Raw genomic sequence first — 13398 nt, 5'->3', positions numbered from 1 at the left:
CTAATGAGTCAAGTTGTTGTCAGATTTGTTTTTGGAGCTTTCTTTGATAGTTTTGGACCTTGAAACGTTCTCTGGTGTTAATGTTAACAGGCTCCACTCAGTGTTGTTGAGAATGCTTCTACTGAGCCCTGAAGGCTAGCTCGTCTTCTCAGTGAGGAGTTTTAATCAGAACTAGGGATGTAACGATGCATTGTGAGTGGCTTAAAAACGATTGAAATGTGTAAGGATCGCAACTGGTTAACATGAAAAAAAGAATCACGATGCAATTTTTAAACAGCCCAGGGCTTGACGCTAGCTAACGTTACCCAGGAGGTAACGTTAGCCTGTACTGTTAGCCTGACAGCTAAATGGTGTAAGGTGTGACTGTAGCTCTAATAAACTTCTAGAAATACAGGCCTTTTTTCATCAGACAATTTTCCTGTGTGAATTGGCTTATATTTAATTTGGTCTGTTGCTGTTTTTTTTCCTGTTATGTTTTTTTGGTATTCCTTCTCAGTAGATAAGAATGTAAGATGAGCTTTGCTGCGAGAGAGTATATCTCAGTCTGCATTTTCCCAAGATTTTTCAGGGATTTATTTGTTTATTTAAGGTATTTCAGGAACTCCTAGTCCGTCTCTGTAACCTGCTAGTTTATATAACCTTTAACTGCAAACATTGACCTACCAAACACACCAGTTCAAGCCTTCAGTTCTGTTAGAAAAAGGGAAAAAAACGTTTTATGTGAACAAGTCTATAGAGAGTAATCTGATAAGGCCTGCATGTGCCTTAGATATCAGAAGCTGGGATCAGATCAACACAGTGTACATGCATCTGTGTTTTCACCATCTTTTCCACGTTAAAACGATGACAGATAAAGACCATACAAAGTGTTTAATTGTGTAGTGTAGAGAAGAAAGGAGGCTCCTCTTTTTTAGGGTTAGTATTTTGTATTGTGTATTTTGTGTGTTTTGTCTGTGTGCTTTTGGTTAAAAAAATGTTGTGTTCTCTTTTAGCAACAACTTGAGGAGGAAGCAGCAAAGCCAGTGGAGCCAGAAAAGCCAGTGACCCCTCCCCCAGTGGAGCACAAGCATCGCAGCATAGTCCAGATCATCTATGATGAGAACAGGGTAAGACACAGCGACAATAAGCAGTAGTTCTCCTTGGTCATTTTGTTTGTCTTCTAAACAATCGCAGCTTTAATTTTTATCTATCATCTCTGTGTATCCTCAAAGCTGGGAGAAGCTACTTCTTTCCCCACCAGCCAGAGTTAACCAGCTAAGATTTTGTGGAGCAGTGCTAAGCTGACCATACCCAATCCCGCTGTGTCCTCACAACACGAGATAACCATGGCGACAACAGCCAGTCAGTTACAGTCTCCTCCCTCAATCCAATCCAAGCCACTTGGCACAAAACTATGGGCTGAACATGTTTATTTTAGTCAGTCTGTGTTCGGCTCTTAGTGCTTTAGTTATTTTAACTGAATTATTGTGGTTTGGTTTAGTTTCACTGTTATCTCACCTTCAAACTTAGTTGTTATAGTCATATATTTGTTGTGGTTTTCACACTACATGACTGACCAGCGACAAGGGGTTGCATACTACTAGGTCTTTCAGTAGTAGGAATCCCCAATGTGTATGTTTGGTCTCCGAACTACTTTTTTTTTTTTTTTCACAAACTAACTCCAGAAGAGAAATGACGTAATACCATGTGTGTGATTTAGGATTATCTGTTCAAGCTATCTGCGGAACCTTCCCAGTCATCATGCTTGTTGCTATTGTCCTTGACACACATGTTCACAAAATACCGGTAGCCTGATTCTACACATCTACACAATTTATAGTCCGTTTCCTCATAGAACATAGAAGGGTTCTACCTCTTCACGGTTTGAACCCTAATTAATCTAAAAGTGGCGCACGGAGGAAGGCCTCATTATCTGTATTTCAGCTGAACAATAGAGGAATGAGTGAGTGTGTGTATGGCGGTCACTATAGTTCATTTCTTTCAAACAATGTTGTGCTAGGAGAGCGCCGAGACATGCTTTCATTCGCAGTCAGCCATTAACTCTTTAGGCTCCAAAGCTGCTCCAGCACCATGCACAGCGTTTAGTCTGACAGCCGCCGTTGTTTGTTTCAATCTAAAAGATGTGGACTTATAAAAAGGTGAAAGGGAGTTATTCATAATCGTTCTGATCTTGAATAACCTCACACTCCTCACTAATCCAGAAAAAACTCTCAGCAGGAACATCTTTTTTTTTTTCTTCTCTTGTAATATGTATAATATTCTGGCAGGTGCAGCTGCTCACTTTTAAATGTATCAATTGCAGAAAATCATGCTTCAAGAACCAATGAATCTAAAAATAATCAAGCAAGCAACCATTTTTATCTACTCCGGTCTCAAAGTTATTATCTAAGTTTATTTTGAATTGATGCTGTTCCTGAACAATTTCCCTTTTATTTTTATACTACAGATCACACCCTTGATCAGTAACTTAATTGGAATTGCTGTAAAAATGGTAAAAGGTTTTAACAAAGGCGTGGACACATAGGCTGTAGCCTTAAACGGTCTCATAAATATTTTATTTCTCTGAGTATAACGCACATATGTTCATCGTCCGGTGGAAAGTTGAATTTTTTGAAAATGCTCAAATTTCACTAACTCTTTACTTTTTGTAAACATTGTAATTATTAAGATATGATTGCTTGTTCTCTTTTTAGAAAAAAGCTGAAGAGGCCCATAAAATACTGGAAGGTCTCGGTCCTAAGGTTGAGCTGGTATGTTATTTAATGGTTTAATAATATTTCTTGTCATTGCATGAGCTTTAAGGAAGAGGTCACCCATAGATCAGTAGCCAGTTAGATATTACTGCTTGTCTAATAGCTAATGATTAATCAAATGCCTACCCCTGGTCTGCTTTTTCCCTTCTTAGCCCCTTTACAATCAGCCCTCAGACACAAAGGTGTACCATGACAACATCAAGACGTGAGTATCTACATTCCTCTACAGATTAATTTAATGAACATCTGTCGGCCTTAAAAAGTGCAAGAACCTTGCAGCAGACATGATGCTTAACACAATTAACAGGAAAGGGCCCATCTCAGCTGACAAAAGAGTTGGATGTAATGTGACCTCAACAAGATAAACCCAGCTGATAATTCTGTCTAATGTGATTGTTGAGTCACTTGTTTGAGTTGCCCTACTGACAGCAAGGAAAGTGATTGAGAAAGGAAGCGAAAGAGCATATGTGTCTGCATTAGGTGTGTTTTTAAAGTAGGGTTGTGTTTGGGGTTGAGGGCCGGGCCGTCTAGGATAAAAATCTTATCAGTGTGTAGCATGAGAGTAGCCCATCTGGCTCTGTGTGAATCTTCTGTACAGGCTACAGTCTCAGGGTCAGCTCTCTCACTATCCTCTCCCCAGAGCCACAATCATGCATCAACAGAAGAGTTCCCAGTATTTTCTAGCTCCAACTGTGAAAATAAACAATGATGTCCAATGTTTTTTTGGTGGTTGTGTTGGAAAATAAGTCAAGCTCTATCCCTCCAAAGAGATTTCTCATTTACAAAGGTGCTCTGGGTCAGTACTAGCTGAAGGGACTGCTGATTGCTCGCCTTTGTACTGGCCGGATCTTTTGTTCTGAAACAAAAGGTTTCTATTAGGGCATTACCTTTGTTTGTGTTTATGCAACTTTCTACGCTTTTTGGTAAATATCACAATCATTTTGCTAATGAACATAGTAATATTGTCATTTCACTGATTTAGTGTTGTTCTCTTTTAGCAACCAAGTCATGAGGAAGAAGCTAATTTTGTTTTTTAAGAGGAGGAACCACGCTCGAAAACAAAGGGTAAGTGTCCCTTCTGTTGGGAAAGCGATGTGGAAATTCCTGGTATTTCTTTCAGTGCTTTTGAGACAACATTTGAGGCGCCACCTATTCCCCGGTCAGTGTACCGTCACATCATACCTGACTGTTTGCACTCAGCTCACCTCAGCTGACCAGGGGAAATATCATTGGGCTTGATAAGTTTGTTAAGTGATAACATACCTGGTTACTTAAAGCTATGGAATATTAACACTCTGGGTACTTAACAGAAATTCAGCCAAGTGCAGTTTTTCTAGTTTTAACATTTGCATTTTTGTGTCTCACACATTTAAAGAGAGAGCACAGTTTTAATATTACACATGTAATTTAACTGCGTACTTTTGCTCTGTGTCCAAACAAGTTCTTAGATAAATCCCCGGACCTTTATTGCAGATTTTATATAATTCTCAAAATAAGAAAACGAAGTGTCTCTGTAGTGAGAGTGAGACATGTAGAAATTGTGTGCTGCAGTCAAACAGTTAACTACTCTTAAAGTGCTCATATTATGCTAATTTTCCGGTTAATAATTGTATTTACAAGTTGTACTAGTATATGTGGTTTAATGTTCAGAAAACACCATATTTTTGTTGTACTGCACGTTGCCGCTTCTCCATTCACCCTGTGCGTTGAGCTCTCTGTTTTACCTACAGAGTGAGGCATCACACTTCTGTACTATCTTTGATAGGAGTTGCACATGCGCAGTAAGTACTGCAAGCTTGTCAGTTGCACAGCATCATAGATATACAATGGTGCTCATAAGTTTATGAACCCACGCTAAAGTTGACTAAAAAGAGGAATTAAAAAAAATCATCTTTTTACAAATTAATTTGAATGCCTTCATTAGAAAATTTTGAAAAATCCAACCTTTTTGGACACCTTATTTTCTTCTGAACGAATAATGTATCGTGACTAAATAAATGTTCTTCCTTTAAATACAGGGGACATATATATACACCCCCCTATGTTAAATACCTATAGAAGCAGGCAGATTTTTATTTTTAAAGCCAGTTATTCCATGGATCAGGATACTATGCATGCTGATAAAGCATTGGTTCATAAACTTATGAGCAGCACTGTATCTATGGCAGAGCATGAGGGAGCGTCATGCTAGCAGCTTGCGTGTGTTACAAATTGACGCACGTTTGTCATGGAAGTAAAGGCTGGACTACAATAGAGCTGTTTGTGAAATGTGTTTTTCTGCTGGAGATGGTAAGTCCCTTTGGGGGGAATTTTGGGCTGTTTCACTTTGTAAACCTAAAACATGCACAAAACGATGTACAACACAATAAAGGAAAGGGGGAAAAAGCCAAAAAGCATAATTTGAGCACTTTAAGAGTTTACTGCGTTCCTCTGTGAGGCTGCACTTGAGCTAAAAATAACATTGTCAGCATGTCAACATGCTCACAGTGACAATGGTGATGTTTAGAAATGATAGTTTTTATATATATTTTGGAATTTTTTTAGCGCATAAGCATGCTCACATTTGCTAATTAGCACTAAAAGCAGATTGCAGCTAAGACTAATGTTTTGCAGGTATTTGGAAAGTATTGGACCAATTCAAATTTCAGCTTTATCCAACGGGATTGCCAAAGTTATTACAATTAATCCAGGGGGGACTCAAACAACCAACCAAGTCAGTAGGCTTTCCTCTGGCAACCATGAGGGTCTACAAATATTTCTGTCTCAACCAAAGTGGGGGAACAACTGACCGACATTGCCATCACAAATAATGCGTTGATGTATTTAGAGTACAGGAAATGCCTTAGTTTCCTGTTCGGTCAAAAGTATTCTAGTGGCCAACAACTGCTTTTATATGCAGTATAATAATAAATACTGTCACATCGAAGAATAGTTCTGAGAAATAAGCCGGCCCAATCTGTCTTATCAGTGATTAAAATTTAATTTACCGTAAATTTCTGATTCGCCCCATGTTAAAACACAAGCTCTTTTTGTATTGCAATGGCTCAGTGAGTCCCACATTTGACTGCCTGTTCCCTGTCAGGGTCAGACAGACCTTTTGGACTCTGAACAATGGCAGAGTGCACATGGCCTCATGCCAACAGGAAGGTGAATTGTTTGTCCCTGGCTGCAGTGGAAAATGAGGCTGTATTGTCCACCCACTACTGGAATCTTACCAAATCGTCACTAAATATTTTAACTCTAATATTCCTTAAGTTTTTGGATATAGTAAAAGTGTAAATGTAGCAGTAAAAAAAACATTGTTTTTGCCTTCTCTCCTGTAGAATTATAGTTTACCTGATCAATTGTAGATAAATCTACCTGTAGAGTACGTGTGTGTGCTGATTGAAAAGTAAGCCTTTGTATCAAAATTGCAATGAGCTTTGAAATCTATTTAAAATCTGTTTCTATCTAAACAGAATGACTACTTCAGAAAACGCTGTGCCCGGGTCAGGACACTGAATTAGGAATAAGTCTGTGAAAGACAGACCCAAAACAAACACAGCCAGTTCCCGAACAGCATGTTCTCTCTCAGCTCTTATGCTTCCCAATAGTTGTTTATTTTTTATTCATGTTCTCTCTAAAAGATAATTTCACAGACACGTCTATTTCAGATATAAAACATGCACTATTTTGGCTCTAACAAAAGGGATGATGCCCACTCCTGATAAAGCGTTGTCCATGCTGTGTACACAGGAACAGAAGATCTGCCAGCGTTACGACCAGCTGATGGAAGCGTGGGAAAAAAAGGTGGAGCGAATGGAGAACAACCCCAGACGCAAAGCCAAGGAGAGCAGAACACGGGAGTACTATGAAAGGCAGTTCCCTGAGATCCGCAAGCAGAGAGAGCAGCAGGAGCGCTTCCAGAGGTAACAGTCTTCACCGGCAACTGGTCAACATGACATTATACAGATGTTTTGGTACAATTTATGTTTTGCTACATTGATAATGTTGACAAAACCTGTAGCTGCACCCAGACATTAATTATCTCCTTCATTTTGAAGACGTCTGTTGAGCTATCCCCTAAATAGAGGACATTAGGTGCTGTGCTGTGGCCTACTTTTGGCAGATACACTGTCTTTCTGGGTGCCTCTGGGAAGGGTGGGAGACTGAAATCTCCCAAGTAAAGAGTTTGCATTTCAGCACTGTTTATGCAGTGTGCTAGACTATGATGGAGGAAGCCAGTGATAACTGGTCACGAGACTCTTTTATTCAATAATAATTGGTACAGTGGTTCTTTTAGTTAACAGAGCTTTGAAAGTTCCCAAAAAAAGTTGCCTGTTGCTCATATTAATTTGACTATCTTCGGTGGGAAAAAAAACAACTTAAAAAAGTCACGGAACCTTGGAAATTGTATTTCCTCTGAAAACAAATGTGACATAACTCCAATTATCTTTGCATAGAATACACAGTTAAAGTAGCATTTAAAATGCTATTGTAACATTTGTAACAAACTATTTCCCTGTTATCCGCAGGGTTGGACAAAGAGGAACGGGCCTTTCTGCAACAATAGCAAGAAGCGAGCATGAGATTTCTGAAATTATAGATGGTCTTTCTGAACAAGAGGTAGGTATTATGTGAAGTGCCTTTTTTAAATGTATTACAGGGGTAGATGTGAAAGCACATACCTAGATGACAACACCCTTAACAGAAGTGTCACAGTTTGTGTTTGTTAAAATGGAGGAAGCCCCAGTAGCGTTACACTTACATCATCTTGAAAACATTTAATCTACAAAAGTCCCAAAGGCAGTGAATGGATTGCCATAAGCAGGTGGTTTACTGAACAAGGGAGACTGTCTCTAACTGTGACCACTTTCCCCGTTCATGTTCCACAGAACAATGAAAAACAGATGAGACAACTGTCAGTCATCCCTCCAATGATGTACGACTCTGAGCAGCGGCGAGTGAAGTTTATCAACATGAACGGCCTGTTGGATGACCCAATGAAGGTGTACAAAGCCAGGCAGTTCATGAATGTTTGGACCGAACACGAAAAGGAGATCTTTAAGGAGAAGTAAGCTAATTTTATTTTGTTGTCTGGGTCACAATTTGTCCTGTCTGAAGTGCAGATATGGTTTATAGACCTTAATGCCACATTGGACTATATTTCTGACTTTGGCACATTACAGAATTTCCCTCTGGGGATGAATAAAGTATTTCTGATTCGGATTAATAACGACTGGCATTACCTTCCAGGTTTATCCAACACCCCAAGAACTTTGGCCTTATTGCCTCCTATCTGGAGAGAAAGGTAAACTACTGCTTGTATTTCACATATGCCCAGTTTTGAAGTGTATAGCAGGATATCATTGATAGTTTGTTGTGTGGTAAAGACCAACTATCCCAAAGTCAAAAACTCAATACTCTATTGGAATTCAAGACTTTAAAGATTCATGTGATCACTTTTTCATGGTTAAAATAAACCTTCCAGTGTTGATATTGACTCATACAGGCTGGAGTGAGGTTTTTTGCATTGATTCTAAGACCCTTAAAAAGAAAGTGATGTGTTTTTCCTTTTTGTTTAAATAAACATGATTAAACAATGTTAAAAACTCCATATAAGTACAGTAATCCTTCACCCATTGGTAGTACAAATATCAACCCCAAATCTTACATCTTGATGGTGACAAACTTTGCCAGACCTATAAAAAAACAAGTAAATGCTTCAATGTGCTGCCTCCAGTTTCAGTACCATGTGTTCATAATAGCACGGCGTTTCTTGTTTCAGTGTGTTGCTGACTGTGTCCTTTACTACTACTTGACCAAGAAGAACCATAACTACAAGACGCTGGTGAGGCGAAACTATGGAAGACGGAGAGGAAGGAACCAGGTATGTTTGAGACTTTAATAAATATCTGTTTACAGTTTGTTCCTTGTGTGGTTGACAAGATGCTGGCCACTTCCTCCGTGTCTTAGAAGCATTAAAGATGAAGACGTTTAAGTTTAATTCAAGTTTAACTTAAGAAGAGAAATACTTGAACTGTGTCTTTGTCTTCAATCTGACCAAACCTTTTAGAGAAACCTGTGTTTACAGGACGTTTGCAATAGAAACAACTCTGTGGGTGTGTTTGCTTTCACATGCTGAATTGCAGCATTGTGTTTGTCTTTTGCCACACCTGCTTCATGTGTCCTCGTCAGACCGTGACAGCACATTTAGTGTAGGACAGATACATGCCTACCGCATATATCACATATGTGCCACACCTCTCTGTGGAATTAAGTGCTAATGATGTGCCTGCTGTCTCGCTGTTACTATTAATGGAGCTGAGTGAGGGAAATTGAAAGCAGCGTTGGTAGTGCCCACCTTTTCTTGAAATTATAACCGGGTCAGTCATGGAAAACTTCCAAAAGTCATGGAATTTCAAAATCTCATTTTCCAAGCCTGGAAAAGTTATGAAATACTTAAAATTCCTTAACGGTTTTGGGAAAAAGTCATGGAATTTTCTTGTGTGTAATGAGTTAATTGCTACAGTAATAATGTCTGAGGATGACTTTCCTTGTGTAACATGTAATGTAACATAGCGCTGACTTTATTTTCTGTAGCTGTTGACATACCGTCTAAACGTACCGTTTTTGTTTTCCTGCGTTCCGTCTCCCCCTCCATGTATGCCAGCTAGCCAAAATTATGCATTAATAGAGTTTGAATCCGATATATGATATATGAATAATGCCGGGCAAGTGTTTTTATTGTACACTCTAGAGAGCAATTTCTCTAGAGAGAAAGGAGTTATAATGAAATTTATAATACACTGATATTACAATCGGTTCTATTGTCCCCCGTGCTTGAAAGACAGTGCCAGACAGATATAAGGGCCCCTAAAGTGTTTTTGTTTTGTTTTTATATTCAACAACAATGTCTTTTTTGAAGTATTGTAAGATACTATGAACATAACCTACTATTAGAGATTTAAAAACAAGTTGCTGTTTATTTTCATACAGCAAGTAAAGTGTACTATAAAGTTCTATTTGTGTTATACATTCTGAATGGTCATAGAATTTTTGTTTATGGGTCCTTGAAAAGTCATGGAGAGGTTTTGAAATTTTGGACTTGAAAATGTGTGGGAACCCCGTTATAAGCAAGCTACCTTATTGTGACTTGGCTTGTTTGTCAATTCTCCAAAAGATACTGTAGATCAGCATTATTTGTAAAGTATGCAACATACATTTATACTTCACCAAATACAGTCAAATGTATAGTAATTAGAGGAATTAAATAAACTCCACATTCTGGAAAACTGATGCTGTAGCTCCCTGTAAATTATCTTTTGGCAACGCATTTTGTTTTCAAAATGATAGAAAGTTGAACCAAGTCTCCCAATGTACAGTTTGAGATGTCCTGTATAATAATGATAATTATTAGTTAGAGCTCTTTAAATTTTCAAATCCAATAAAACACACACATAAATATGATATACTGTGTTCAACTCCTATAGACACACAATCAGCATATATTCCAAACACAGCATGTCCGGCCAGGGCAGGGGTAACATTTAGAGCGTAGGAAAAGTATGTTTGACCCTTTTGTTCTCTCTGCTGCTTGTGGCTCTATAAAGATTTATTTGCAACAGCATAGAGACAAACTGGAGCTGCCTTTTTGCTTTAAAGCTTTAGTGTGATATTACTGTCAAACCTGAAATGGGAATTTTGTAGATGCTTAAGTGATGGCTATGGAGATTTGTTGTTATAAACAGCTGGTTGTTTTGGTCTTCATAGAAATGTTAGGGCTTCACATAATTGTTGCACCAAAATCCAGTACAAAAAGATGCACCATCTCACAACCCTGTGTTGGCGGACATGAAATATTGATTTCACTCATTCCGATGGATGTTTTCTCCTTGCTGGGCTTTTCCTACTTCACTGATGCCACAGGCATTCTGTCTCTGTGTTGAGTGCATCTGCTGTGTAGCACAGTGGATTGGTTGTGGACTGTTTTTATATGGGAGGTGGTGGAGATTGCATAAGTTCATGATTACATCTTGAACACAAAAAATGGTTCTTTAGACTGACACAACTCGTGATTCACCTCGGTCATACTTAGCATTTTCATTTTTGAATCATTCATAGCATTGACCCACCAGCGGTTGCGAGAGCACTTGTTGATTTTTGAGATATAGAGTAATTATGGTAAGTAATTGTGGAAAAATGTCTTTCTGTCTTGGCAGCTTGTGAGATAGCTGACTGAAGAAACCGCTATCTCTGTGCATTCAGAGTACACTGTCATTTCATATGGTGGAAGATTCAACCACTGTTTGTGCTTGAAGTGCTACAGCATACAAACAGAGCCAGGATAACGTTAAATGAATTGACTTTGTGGTTGCACACACATTTCCTTTCTTGGAAGTTTATATCATCAGGTACTTGATCATAGTGGGATAATCCGAAAGGGGATTGTTGGTCCAACACTTGTTTGACCATTCGTCTCAGATTTTTTTATAACCCTGATGAATGTGAGGTTGGCGATGTTCACCCAAGATCCCGTTCAGCATCTGTAGCACACTGCTTGATATGGATGTCACAATCATTACATTTGGGGTTCTACAATATTGTTTTTAGACAAATTGCAGAACGCATTCAACACATAGGCAAAATTTTCATTGTGTGTCACTTTAATTTAAAAGTAAGAGGATTTCTATCATCGTCTTGTTATTCAAGTAAGTTGCCTATAAATGGCAGCAGTGCTTTAAAAAAAAACTCTTCCGGTTGTTGAGAGTATAGTGAACTGTGACTGTGTTGTTTACTCTTTGCCTTAAAGCACATCGAGATGTGGATTTCCAAGTTACTGGTGTGAATTAACAAACGCAGTTTTTAGTGTGTAGAGTGAGTCATTAGAGAGGGAAGGAAGAGGACGGAGTAAGCAAGACAAGAGCTCTGGAATGTAGGGCGAATGGGTGAAACGGAGTGAAAAAAAACAAACCCTGAGCGAGATAGTCAGCGCTGGCAGTTTATACGTCGTGTGTGTGCGCGCGTGCGCATGTGTGTGCGTGCCGTTTTTTTCGTTTTCCATTTCCTCTTTCTTCTGTTCCTATATGGGGAGTGGGTGAGAGAGAGAGAGAGAAAAAAAGCACCCCTCTCTGAAAGAGCTGAGTTGGTACAGCCCAGCCATCTGACAGGCCCAACAACTCACTGTGCTGCTGTGAGTGCCAATCAAAGAGGAGTGCTCGACGGGGATTACCTTGAGTGACCCTGCATAGATTAGTGCGTGCATGTGAGATGGACAATTCTTTGGGCGGCTTAAGCGGCCTGATGACACGCTTTCCTGGAATATGTGCGGCGGTGCCGTGGCCCGGCAGCCCTTCTAAGGAGCTCTGCTATGGTGGTGTTCTGCCCCTCTACTGCTACTGTGACCACCGCTATGGAAGTACTGGAGGCTAAAGTCACTTTTACAACACGAGTTCGCTGTGGCTCGCAGCCGAGCAAAGGGGGTTTTATGACCAGCAAATGAGCTTGCAGGTATGTCACTTGCTTTGAAACCACAGCGTTTGCTTTTTAGGTGACACCAAACTCCCTGAGTTTTTCCCTTGTTCCGCTTTTGTCTGTGCCATATTTTCTATTGCTCTGATGCTTGAGCAGTTCGCTTCTCAGCCTGTATATGGACTTAAGGTTTTTCTAGGACACGTGCAGACGTGGGTTTTTAATTTAACAGTCACGTCAGGACTATGTGAAATGCATTTCCATGTGTATTAATGCCATGGGGTGTGGACTTTTGAGCGGAGAATACTTGGGGATTGTTTTTTCAATGTCATGTTTTAATGTATGAGAGTATAAGGTATTAGACACACTGGCGAAGGTTATAACATTTATTGTGCTAATGCACGTTGACCATGGATGTATGTGTCCCTATGTCAACAGAATTTTAATAAGTATCTGATCTAAATTATTATTTTGACTCAGCTAGTGAACATAAAAAAAGCAATAGTAAACGCTTAGTACCCCTCCTTTCTTCCGTCCCGATTTTGTCCCTTGACTACTTGGTCGTGTCAGAGGGTCTTCTTGCCCATAATGCTCTGCTTTGGCAGAAAACACAGCTTACAGCTGCATCTATAAATAAAGTTTTCCACAGTCAACAATTGTAGCTCTGCTAGTGTTAATAGACTGTTTATAGGCTGGTAGATTTCCGAACGAGCTGCAGTTCGGTGTGGCATTATACGATCTTCTGTAATTGATATTTAATGTTTTATTATTGTCTAATAGTCATATACTTTGGAGGTGCAGTCACTCAGTGATTATGTCAGGGTTTCCCCCGGTGTATTGCAGGCCTGGTGGCCCACTGGGCCCAAACCACTGGGAATAATCTTTGAAATGTATTAAGACGTTTTTTAAAAACTTTAGTTACAGTGGGGCAGCATGGTTAGAAACTTGGATGTGATCATATTTTTAAATCTCCAGTTAGCTTTAAGCACTGACGTAATGTAGGAGCCTATGAAGTCTGTCTTCCATGATTCTGTTATTACAGACATTTTAGAGGCGTCAGTCTGTAACTGGCCCGAGCCGGGCTCTTGTAAAAGAAAAATGAAGTTTTAGTAATGGGGTAGTAGTGTTGGAACCCTTTTTAATTATATTTTAAAGATGTGGCTATTCTAAGTTAGCAGTCTTTTCAATGTTTACA

General features: G+C 39.3%; 1 protein-coding gene across 4 annotated transcripts in view; it reads left to right on the top strand.

Annotated features, from left to right (window-relative positions):
* Positions 1–13398, top strand: part of ncor1 (nuclear receptor corepressor 1) — a 54472-nt gene that overhangs the window by 9098 nt on the left and 31976 nt on the right. For all 4 annotated transcript variants that reach the window (XM_034890078.1, XM_034890076.1, XM_034890075.1 and 1 more), the window contains exons 6-14: positions 993–1106; positions 2694–2750; positions 2906–2958; positions 3752–3818; positions 6489–6661; positions 7268–7358; positions 7628–7806; positions 7989–8043; positions 8521–8622. In XM_034890078.1, the coding sequence (XP_034745969.1) occupies positions 993–1106; positions 2694–2750; positions 2906–2958; positions 3752–3818; positions 6489–6661; positions 7268–7358; positions 7628–7806; positions 7989–8043; positions 8521–8622 (891 nt within the window). The remainder of the gene's footprint in view (positions 1–992; positions 1107–2693; positions 2751–2905; positions 2959–3751; positions 3819–6488; positions 6662–7267; positions 7359–7627; positions 7807–7988; positions 8044–8520; positions 8623–13398) is intronic.

This window comes from Etheostoma cragini, chromosome 13 (assembly GCF_013103735.1).
Source record: "Etheostoma cragini isolate CJK2018 chromosome 13, CSU_Ecrag_1.0, whole genome shotgun sequence".
NCBI lineage: Eukaryota > Metazoa > Chordata > Actinopteri > Perciformes > Percidae > Etheostoma > Etheostoma cragini.
Note: the sequence above shows the minus strand (reverse complement) of the source record. Positions and strands in the feature narration are given on the sequence as shown.